Genomic DNA, 12,158 nt, shown 5'->3' with positions numbered 1-12,158 from the left:
TTCCTTCATTGTGAGATCATGTTGCCTTTCATTCTATACATAAAGTGTATCAGATTTAAGTGAGGATTTGCCAAAATGGAAGGTTAGAGAGAATTTTTAACTTAAGAACAAAATTAATTCAGTGAGTTTGAGTTCTGTGTTGTGACTACAAACTCCTGCCCAATAATGGTGTTGAAAAGGATGGACATTTAAAAAAAAATAGGATTTGAGACATCCTTTACATTGATTTGTTCTTTTTGTGGTAACACAAGAATGAATTTATCTTTCTCCCCAACTTGGCTTGAGGCAACCTGACTGGAAGCACTCGCTGTGATGCGGAGAATCATCCTGACGATCAACCAACAAGCTGGCCAGCTGGCTGCAAGCCACAGGGTTCTGTAATGGTGAATTATTGCACAACAAAAGAATTATTGCAGTGTCCTGAGCATCAGGCTTTAATTTGCAAGATATGGGAATAAGCATTGCACATTAGTTGGATATTACTATAATGAAAATCTGCTTTTTTCGTAAAACTGAATGAATTAGAATTATCCTCGTAAGCTGAACAAGTGCTACTTTCCAGGTGAGGCGACACTTTACCTGTGAGTCGGCTGGGGATATACGTGTCCAGTGCTCCCGATGCGGCCTTCTATATATTGGTGAGACCCAATGCAGGCTGGGAGATCATTTCGCTGAACACCTACGCTCTGTCCGCCAGAGAAAGCAGGATCTCCCAGTGGCCACACATTTTAATTCCACATCCCATTCCCATTTTGATATGTCAATCCATGGCCTCCTCTACTGTCAAGATGAAGCCACACTCAGGTTGGAGGAACAACATCTTATATTCTGTCTGGGTAGCCTCCAACCTGATGGCATGAACATTGACTTCTCTAACTTCCGTTAGTGCCCCACCTCCCCCTCGTACTCCATCCCTTATTCATTCATTCATTCATTTATTTATTATTTTCTTTCTCCCTTTTTTTCTCTCTTTTTTCTCCCTCTGTCCCTCTCACTATACTCCTTGCCCATCCTCTGGGCTCCCCACCCCCTTTCTTTCTCCCTAGGCCTCCCATCCCATGATCCTCTCCCTTTTCCAGCCTTGTATCCCTTTTGCCAATCAACTTTCCAGCTCTTAGCTCCATCCCTGCCCCTCCTGTCTTCTCCTATCATTTCAGATCTCCCCCTCCCCCCCCACTTTCAAATCTCTTACTACCTCTTCTTTCAGTTAGTCCTGACAAAGAGTCTCGGCCCAAAACGTCGACTGTACCTCTTCCTATAGATGCTGCCTGGCCTGCTGCGTTCACCAGTACTTTTTGTGTGTGTTGCTTGAATTTACTGTCACAAGGGTTTCATCTACTGCTTGTCTTGGGAATAACATAGTTTTTGCTCTTTTTGCTTATAAGGTAAGTTTAGAAATTGTTCAACCCTTCCAAAAGGAGTGTTGGGAATAGGAGTGTTTGATACGAAACACCTAATACTGCCAGAAAGCTTCATAGCACAAAGAAATTGAAGGCAGTTCTCTTCTCAATGCCACCATCACAGAGGAGGTACAGGAGTGGGAACCACACACTCAGCATTTTAAGAACAGCTTCCTCCCCTCTACCAACAAATTTCTGAATGAACAATGAACCCATGTACACTATCTCAGTGTTTTTGCCTCTTTTTGCATTATTTACTTAATTTAATTTTTTTTATATATATATTTTTTTTTCCTATTGCAATTGATCATTTTTTATGTATTGCACTATACTGCTGCCGCAAAACAAATTTCATGACATGCTGTATGCCAATGATATTAAACCTGATTCGATTCTGACGAGTGATATAAGAGTAGGTCTCCATGAAGCCTCTCTCTGAGGGATGCTAACATAACTCCTTTCATGTCCTCATAGTCTCTCTCTTCAAAGTATAAAAATGGAAATATTCCCTTTGGGAAACACATATTCTCTTACATTGCAGCGCTTTGAGGAGAGGTGAATTAAAAATGTAAACAGAAATTTTGACAAACCTTCAAAGATTTAAATCCATCTTCTATTCAAAGTAAAACTGCTGTTCATTATCATTCTTATGACAGAAAGTAACCTCCTTAATGCAAGATCTTTTTCAGGAATATGGTTCTGAAGTTCAATCCATTATTTCTCTGGTAGCAAACATCTTGATAGTCTGGGCTGAAATTTGAGATAAATAAAAGATAGTCACCTAATTTACATGAGTAAAATTTATTTGGCCAAACCTTAATCAAAAATACAAAACAGACTTAAGGTGTAGGAAGCAAGGATCAAACAGGGATCTAGAGAGTTACAAGGGGCAGTACTGTGCAAAAGTCTTAGGCACATGCATATAGCTAGGGTGCCAAGACCTCTGCACAGTACGGTATATCATGTCTTTCCAGTTATCATAGAACACCAGACACAACTGAGCTACTACAAAGCTAACCCAACCACCTACCCATTTTAACCAATATACAGTAGTATATACAGCACCCTAGCTGTATATAACTGAAATGTCAACTGTTTATTCAGCTCCATGGATGCTACCTGACCTGCTGAGTTCCTCCTGTATTTTATGTATTGATTTATTTAGAGGTACAGCATAGGTCAGACCCTTCTGGCCCAACGAACCACAATGCCCAGCAACCCACCAAATCAACCCCAGTCCAGTCACAGGACAATCCACAATAACCAATTACCCTGCCAACCGGTATGTTAACTGAGGAAGTCTACCTATTGTTTCAGCTATACATATGTGCCTAATACTTCTGCACAGTAGCTGGGAAGAAGCTAAAGAGAAGACTTTAGGAGAACTAGAAGGCCTGGGTGAGTAGAATTAATGAAAACCCCAAGGAATTCTACATGTACATGAAGAACAAGATGATGACTAGGTGAGAGTAGGAGAGATCAGTGATATCAGAGGAGCTGGAGGAGATAGGGGAGGTCCTTAATGATAACTTTTCTTCAGTATTTACCAGTGAGAAGGACTTTGATGGATGTGAGGACACTGTAAAACAGGCTGATGTGTTGCAGTACATTGACATTAAGAAAAAGGATGTGCTGGGGCACTGGATAGTTAAGTCCCTGGAACAGGACAAGATATATTCCAGGTTACCTTTGGAAGTAAGGGTAGAGATTGTTCCATCTTTTCCAATGATCCTTGCATCCCCTCTGGCTCTAGGAGTAGTACCAGAAGATTGGAGGAAGGCAAATATATTCCTTTGCTTAAGAAAGGTAATAGGGATAATCCTAGGAATTATAGACCAAAGAGTAGTACATTAGTGGTGGACAAACTATTGGAGAGGATTCATAGAGGCAGGACTTACAGGCATTTGGTGAAGCATAGTGTAATTAGGGAGCTAGCGTAGCTTTGTGAGGAGGAGGTTGTGCCTCACAAACCTGATTGAATTCTTTGAGGAAATGACAAAACAAGTTGATGGAAGTAGAGCAATGGATGAGGTGTATGTGGATTTTAGTAAGGTGTTTGATAAGTTTCCCTATGGTAGGCTCAATCAGAAAGCTGGGAGGCATGGGAAAATCATGGAAACTTGGCTGCATGGATAGAGAATTGGCTTGCCCACAGGTCAATGGGTGGTTGTAGATGGGGCATATTCTGCCTGGAGATAAGTAACCAGGTGGTGTTCTGCAGGGATCCCCGCCCTTTGTGATTTTTATAAATGACTTGGATGAGTAGGTGGAAGGTGGGTTAGTAAGTTGGTTATGACAGGAAGGTTGGTTACGTTGTAGAAGTTTGTCATAGATTACAATGGAATGTTGACAAGATGCAGAGCTGGGCTAGGAAGTGGAGTTCAATCTGGAAAAGTGTGAAGTAATACTCTTTGGAAGGTTGAACTTGAAGACAGAGTACAGGATTAATGGCAGGTTATTTAGCTGTGCAGAGGAATAGAGGGACCTTGGCATCCACGTAAATAAATCTCTCAAAGTTGCTGCACAAGCTGGTGAAGAAAGCTTATGGTGCGTTGGTCTTCACTAGCTGGAAGATTGAGTTCAAGACCCACAAAGTAAAACCCTGGTTAGACCACACTTGGAATATTTTGTTCAGTTCTGGTGGCCTCATTATAGGAAGGATATGGAAGCTTTAGAGGGAGTGCGGGGGAGATGAGATATACCAAGATGCTGCCTGGATTAGAGACCATCTCTTACGAGGATAGGTTGAGTGAGTTAGGGCTTTTCTCTTTGGAGTGAAGGGAGATGAGAGATGACATGATAGAAATGTATGAGGTAAGGTGAATAGATAGAATGGACAGCTAGAGTCTTTTTTCCAGTACAGAAATGACTAATATTAGGGACCATAATTTTAAAGTGATTAGAGGAATGTATAGAGGGATGTCGGATATAGGTTTCTTTCTCACAGAGAGTGATGGGTGCAAGGAATGCACTGTTAGAGTTGGTAGCAGAGGCAGATACATTTAGCAATATTTAAGAGACTCTCAGGTAGTCCAATGAATAAAATAGAAATGGAGATTTAAGTGGAGTGGAAGAGTTAGCTTGATCTTACAACAGGTTAAAAGGCTGGCACAACATCATGGGCCAAAGAACCTGTACTGTTCTATGTCCTATCATTCAGATGAAAATTTTCTCTTGTGGATTTGAGGCTGTATCTTCTAAATTTCTATTTTCTCTCATTTGGCATGACAAATACATCTGCCAAACAGGCAGTAATTGCACAAAAAAAAATGAATCAGAAGAATAATTCTGCTAACTCATGTCAAGTACAACAATTTCTTTTGATGGAACTACTCCATGTTCAGCCTACCAAGCCCTTTAAGAATTCTGCAAATTTTAATTAGATCTTCTCATATCGTTGCTAACATTTTAGAGCACTCCATGTTTAGTTGTAAAAACTATTGGTTACACTGCACTTAAACTATTGTGTACGTTTCTGGTTGGCACAGGACAAGGATGGGGTAATGCTAGAGAGATTGCAGAAGAGATTCACCAAACTGTTGCCAGTAAGGAGGGCTGTAGTTATAGGGAGAGATTGGATGGTCTTGGGTTATTCTCACTGGAACATAGGAGGATGAGGGGGAGAACTTATAGATGTTTATACAGGCCCTCCCCAGCTCATGGCAGGGTTCTGCTCCTGGAAACTGTTCATCATCCAAGCAGCTTGCAAGTTAGAAATGTGGCTGTCACTCAAATTCCCTTCTGGCAGAAGACGCCTGCAGCCAACAATTCCATCCTAATGATTTCCCAAACGTTCACTTCCCTATGCCAACAAGAAAATTAAAGGAGGGCAGGCCGAAGCAGAGCGGCCATTGTTTGGAACGGCCATTTTTAGCATGAGCTGGGGACAGAGCCTGGACACTTTGGCTTAAGAGACTTTGTTGTGAACAGGAGGAGGCATGGTTAACAAGAGTCAAGCCTTTTTCTTTTTTGTTAAAGTGTTGTCAAGATGGAATGCTCCTTCTCTCAGATACCTGATGGTTTCCCTGATGACTACATCCGTGGGGAATGTACACAACTTCAGTGCTGACTGACCGGGTCAAGGAGTTGGATCTGGACTTGACTGTACTCAGGATCATTCGAGAGGCTGGATATATTCACACAGAGAGTGGTGGGTGTGTGGAATGCTCTGCCAGTGATGGTGGTGGAGAAGATACAATAGGGTCTTTTAAGAGACTCTTAGATAAGTACATGGAGCTCAGAAAAATAGAGGGCTATGCAGTAGGGAAATTCTAGGCAGTTTCTAGAGTAGGTGACATGGTCGGCACAACATTGTGGGCCGAAGGGCCTGTAACGAGCTGTAGATTTCTATGTTCTATGTTCTATTATAGATGAGACTTTTGAAGAGTTGGTCACACTGGGAGTACAGGCTTTGGGTGACTACCAGGAGAGGTAAGGAGATTAAGTAGTCAGTGCGGGGTTCCCCAGCAACAAGTATACCCCTTTGGATACTTCTTGGGGGGGGGGGGGGTGTCCCATTAGATCACAACAGCAACTGCCAGGTTGGCGGCTCTGTGGCTGGCTCTCAGCCTCGACAGGGAAGAGTAAAGTCAGGCAGCGCGGTAGTGAGAGGGGACTGGATAAGGAGATTCTGTGGCCCCAGAGAGACACCAGGATGGTGTATTGCCTCCTGGATGCTAGGGTTCATGATGTATCAGAGCGGTTGCAGGATATTCTGAAGGGCGGTGGCGGGGGGGGCGTTTGAAGTGGAACAGCCATAGGTCCTCCAAGGCTGCAATCTCCCTGTGCCGCAGGCTAGTGCAGGTAGGAAAGGGGTGATAGCATGGATGAATAAGTAGCTGCAGAGGGCACAGGGTATCAATTTCCTGGATCATTGAACCTTCTGTGGGGAAGGGAGTGACCTGTTCAACAGGAGCGGGTTGCACCTGAAGTGGAGGGGGATCTACATCCTGATGGGAGCTTCACTGGTGCTGCTTGGGAGAATTTAAACTAGTTGTGCAGGGGGCTGGGAACCAGAACCCCAGGTCAGTAAGGGAAGGATCAGACTGGAAGACAGATGTCAGGAAACATTGAAAGGCAAAATCAAAATAACAGTATGATGGGTCGGATAGTTTGAAGTGCTAGGAGTATTATGGGTGATGAACTTAGGGCAGGGATCAGTACATGGAACTATGGTGTTGTGGCCATTACTGAAACTTGGTTGAGAGAGGGACGGGAATGGGTGTTTAACGTACCAGAGTTTCAAAGATTTAGAAAAGCTAGAGAAGGAGGTAAAAAAGAGGAAGAAGTTGCACAACTAATCAGGGACAATATCACAACTGCACTCCGCGGAGACCATTTGGGTAAAACTGAGGAATAAGAAGGGTGTAATCACACTGATGGGATTGTACTACGTTTCCCCAATAGCCACCAGGACATGGCGGAAAAAATATGTAATCAGATTAAGAAAATATGTAAAAATAATAGGTTTGTTGTCATGGGTGATTTCAACTTCCCCAAGGTAAACTGAAACCTTCTGAGTCTTAGGGGCTCAGATGGGGATGTATCCAGAAATGTTTCTTAAATCAATGTGTGGATGATCCAACAAGAGGAGTGGCCATACTGGACCTGGTGTCAGGTAATGAGTTTGGCCCGGTGGCTGACCATCCAGACCATGAACAGTTAGGGAAGTGACCACAACTGATCCCACTATAGGAAGGACATTGAGGCTTTGAGAGGATGGAGAAGAGGTTCACCAGGATGCTGCCTGGTTTAGAGGGCATGTGCTACCACAAGGGGCTGGATAAACTTGGCTTGTTGCATCAGAGGCTGAGGTGAGATCTGATAGAGGTTTATAGATTATGAGAGGCACAGACTGAGCTTCCAGAGAGTATCTGTTTCCCAGGACTGAAATGAATAATACCAGAGGCCTTGCATTGAAGATGAGAGGGGGTAGGTTTTAGGTCAAGGTGGATGTGAGGGGTGAGATTTTTTCGGGTGCCTGGAATGCGCTGCCTGGTATGGTGGTAGAGGCAAAAACATTGAAGGCTTTTATGAGACGTTTGGATAGGCACATGGATGCAAGGAGGATGGAGGGATATGGATATGGTGTAGGTAGGAGGGATTAGTTTTTGGGTGTTTTTGGTTGGCTTTTTAGCAACATTGTGGGCCGAATGGCCTGTTTCTGTGCTGTACTCTTCCATGTTCTAAAATGAAGAGAAGTAGCAAAGTCATTTGCCCTCTTTAGTCCTTTCCTTTTGAAATATCTATGAAACCTCTAACAGTCAGGTTTACCTTTCTGGTTATATTCTATACTATGTTTCTTTATCAATTTCCTGGTGCTTATTTTCTGAGTTTATATTTCTGAATCTGTGATCCTAACGTGGTCTCAGTTTCTCTCCCTATGGTACAGATGTTTCCAATCATCAAGCCTACCTCCATTTCTAGGAGCATTAAGATATTAAACTAAATGAAAAATATATTTTCTTTTGTAAACCTCAAACTAAATGGATCCTCAGATGTCCAATGTCTTGTGAAGGAGGTGATAATGGTAAGGAGGCAATACAATCTTTACCTGGCAGATGATTTTCAACCTCCAGACCAGGGTTTAGGTTATAAATCAACAGACCACTTTATGTGACACTAAACAGGAAGATGGATTAAATTAACAAGATATTTATGACTTTAACCAATGGTGTCAAAATGGTATAAACATTTTCCTACCTTTCAATTTTAAACTAAAAAATGCAACCAGCTGTTTTATCTCACATTATCTGTTTCTTCCAGAGTGACTACTTTTAAATGGTCTAAACACCCAACTGGAAACTCCTCACCAGGGCAGTTCTTAAACAGGGGGTTAGAAATAATCACCAACTTTATTTGTCTCAGATCTAGCATCACCTAATCTCCAGATCCAATCACCAAATTGATTATCTAACAATATTTCAAAGATAGTGCTCATGTATTTGAGTAGGATGCCTTAGTCAATCTATATCAAACATTTTAAAAGACTAGTTTTATTAAAACAAACCAGAAATTGAAAAAAGTATGTACAAATAGATAACAGAAACTGTTATTTAAGAAAATTACTGTCATGACAGAAATGATCTTACAATATGGTGATCTCTTCATTTGAATCAGATTGGATTAACTAATGTTCAAAGTGCTTATAATTATAAATGTTTAGGAGTTAAAATAGATTCAGTAAAGATTAACCAACTACAGATTAGATCAGATGATAATATTCTCTTTAATAAAAAAAATCTTTAAAACATGCCATCAGTAAAATACCATAATTATACTTGGCATCGCTAACCTTACAAGTGAGGCACGCACACACATGCATTGAATAGGAATACTGGCCGGTACTGTTGTGTACAGGAGAATGTTAAAAATATCATGGACCACACACACACACACACACACACACACATCAAATGAAGAAGTTCTCAGAAGAGCCCAAGCAGTTCGATCACTCACACCAACAATAAGAGAAAGACAACTTAGATTCCTAGGACACATCATGTGGAAAGATGAACTAGAAAAACTCATACTCTCTGGAAAGATGGAGGGTAGCAAACCTAGAGGAAGACTTCGGCTTATGTACATCAAAAGCATAGCCAGGTGGCTACACATCGAGGAAATGGAAGTCATCCAAAAAACGAAGGATAGATCTATATGGAAAACCATGGTCACCAAAGTCCGCATCAGATATGGTACCTAGACAGACAGACTGTTGTGTAATAAATAGGCGATTCTGTGCTGACTTTCTCAAAATTAGTGCATCAATTCATAACTTCAAAGAGAAGTTGCAACACAAAAGGCTAATTAGCCCATCTCATTGCTTTCTGCTGTAAAGGATTCACCTGCCTCATCCCACTTTCTAGCACTTAGATCCATACCCCAGCAGCCATGCAAGATTCTCCAGATACATATCCACAGATTTTTCAAGGCTCTGTCGTCACTTCAGGCAGCAAGTTCCAGACCCTTCAATATGTCGAAGTGATATACAATCTTTCCTCACCCTGTCTCTAATCCTTGTGATTTCATCTATTGCACCCAGTTTTTTTTTACCCATTTGCTAAACAAAATTACCCTTCCTGTTTATTCTATTAAGATCCTCTTAATTTTGCACATCCCATTTAAAACTTTTCTCAGCATCCTCTGTTTCAAAGAAAACAACCAATTAAATGATATGCAAATATCTGCCGTGTCTTGATGCACTTAATTTGCTATCGGAGAATAAAACTGAGCAGGGATTTAAAAAAAAAATCTGAATCACAAGATTAGAACTTCTTTTTTATTTAGGAAACCTGTAATTTAACAGATGTTAGCAAGAGTGATGTCACTGTGCCTCTAAATGGAAGACTTAATTAATACTACCAACAAATGAAATTTCAGATAGGTCAGATGTTCAAATATAAAAGTTACCACTTACATTAACAGTATTTCACCAGATGAATTTAATTAAGGTTTACTGAAAATGACACTGCACTCGCGGCTGTGGCTGTCGTTTGTTGTTATTTTGGGGGGTGGGATATGAGCATTGGGAACAAGGTCGGCCAGTCCTTTGCAAAGGTGCTGGTCAGGTACTTATTTGAACAACTACATTCCATCAGTGAAAGCACTCAGACAGGGAGGGAGTTTCAGGAATTAGACCCAGGGTCAATTTCCGAGTCAGGGTGGTGTGCTTGTCTTTTTTATTTGATAATTTTTGAGAGATACAGTACAGTATCAGGCCCTTCTGCCCCAACAGGCCTGTGCCACACACTTACAGCCATGTGACCATTTCACTTGCTTACACAGACATCTTTGGATTGTGGGAAGAAAGTGGAGCACCTGGAGCAAACCCACACAGTCATGGGGGAGAACATACTTACAGACAGCGGGGGAATTGAACCAGGGCTGTTGGCGCTATAATAGCACTATGCTAACTGCTACGTTATCATGCTGCCTTCTAGAGGACATTGTAAGTAGTGTTCTAGCTTGCTGGCCTTGTCCTTCTTGATAGCAGAGTGATGGGTCTGCAAGGTGCTGCCACAGTAGTCTCAGCAACTAACTGCAGTGGTTTTTGTACATGCCTTGATAACGGATAGATTGAATGTCATTTGGTGAATAGAGTTAAAGTCAAATAAATTGCCACCATCCATGACAGAGCCATCTTCTTGAAGTGGTGCTGATTAATTGGCATGTACAGTTACACCAAATGGCCTGATGAGCCACAAGGCCAGGGACAGACTTCAACTTTAACTTAACAGTTACACCAAATGGCATGCAACAATAGAATTTTACTGTGCAATTGAGGCCTGCAAAACATAAAGGTGGGCACTGAGTGGTTGTTATGGCATCACTCATTCCCACTTGATCAAAGCTGAACACCTCCCCACTTCTAGACCCCTCTCCACATTCCAACCATCGGAGATATATCACAAACAAGAGAAACTCCGCCGATGCTGAAGATTTATTTTGCCTTTGCAAGTGAGCTATACAGAAGAAAAAGTTTGATGTGGCCTTGAGTTTCTTTCCTTAGAACATTTCTTAAATGAAATACTATGCATTCTTCACTTTTCCAGGATTATCGGCTCCACACCTTTTGCAGTTATTTCCTACATTTTCCTGTGGTATGTACCACCGCTGAAAACAGGGAAGTTCCTCTGGTATGTAGTCTTCTATTGTCTGTTCCAGACTCTACTCACAGTAAGTACCTAAAATAGTGACTCAGCAGAGTCTGAGTTATTAAAGTGTCATGCAAAGGATTATAATTGAGCTGCATAATGTGCAGAATGGAGGGATAATGCAACATTTAAAGTAGACACAAGAGAAAATAGTACTACATCTAAACATACAAGAAGCATGTCTGGAATATTCCTTGGGCAGATATTTTGAAATAATTTGCTAATAAGGCCAACATTTAGAGCAGGTTGAATAGATGGGGCATGCAGATATTATTCAGATGTATCAAATGGCTCACCAAAATGTATTTTAACATAGATAAATGGACTAAATAACAGAAAATGTAACAACATACTTGATAAATTGATAACTTCAAATATTCTATAACTGGCTGTACTTGATGTGCATGGACGTTTGTTTTAGCTGCACCACAGTTCCTAACTATCAGGAAATAATTGACAATCACTCCTGGGAGACTGCATTTACCTCAGAGTGCATTGACGGAAACGCCATGTCGCCCCTTTCCCAGCTGATGGAGCGAGAGAGTGAGAGCAGAGTAAATACGGTGAACAGATCTGACCTGGTAAAGGTACAAAAGAACCTTACTTGAGTGGAACCAGAACCGATTAAGACAAAAGGAAAGAATGAATTGGCAGAACAAGGGAAGATCAAGGAGCAACTTGATAGAGATTAAAAAAAAACATTTTTGGTATAGAGGTGTTTGCAGTTATGAGGGACATCAGTTCTGGGACCATGAAAATGAGGTAGCTAGTAATAAATCTCACAGGAGATTCAGGGGAATATTTCCTATTGGGAAGTTCTTTGGAATGTAGATCTCATTAACACAAGGTGTAATTAATATAGGCCTCATAAATTTTGCAAATAAGAAAGCCAGATTATCACATGAGAGAGAAAGGGTTATAGGAATATGAGGAGGCTGCGCTGAACGCAAATACTAATATAAACTGAAAAAGGATCTAGTGTTTTCCTGTTGTATATGACAAATCAACTCTTCTCGGGCTTCCAGCCAATAGAAGTATCGGTTTTAACCAATGTTTCGATGACAATCTGCCATCTCCATTAGGGATGGTGCCTGAGTATGTCTAG

At 41.3% G+C, this 12,158-nt stretch overlaps 1 protein-coding gene across 1 annotated transcript in view; it reads left to right on the top strand.

Annotated features, from left to right (window-relative positions):
• The window catches only part of mfsd2b (MFSD2 lysolipid transporter B, sphingolipid), a 111,701-nt gene that overhangs the window by 28,397 nt on the left and 71,146 nt on the right, over positions 1 to 12,158 (top strand). Inside the window, exon 4 of the mRNA XM_072251305.1 lies at positions 10,952 to 11,075. Coding sequence (XP_072107406.1) covers positions 10,952 to 11,075 — 124 coding nt within the window. The remainder of the gene's footprint in view (positions 1 to 10,951; positions 11,076 to 12,158) is intronic.

The sequence above is a fragment of the Mobula birostris genome, chromosome 2, assembly GCF_030028105.1.
Source record: "Mobula birostris isolate sMobBir1 chromosome 2, sMobBir1.hap1, whole genome shotgun sequence".
NCBI lineage: Eukaryota > Metazoa > Chordata > Chondrichthyes > Myliobatiformes > Myliobatidae > Mobula > Mobula birostris.
Note: the sequence above shows the minus strand (reverse complement) of the source record. Positions and strands in the feature narration are given on the sequence as shown.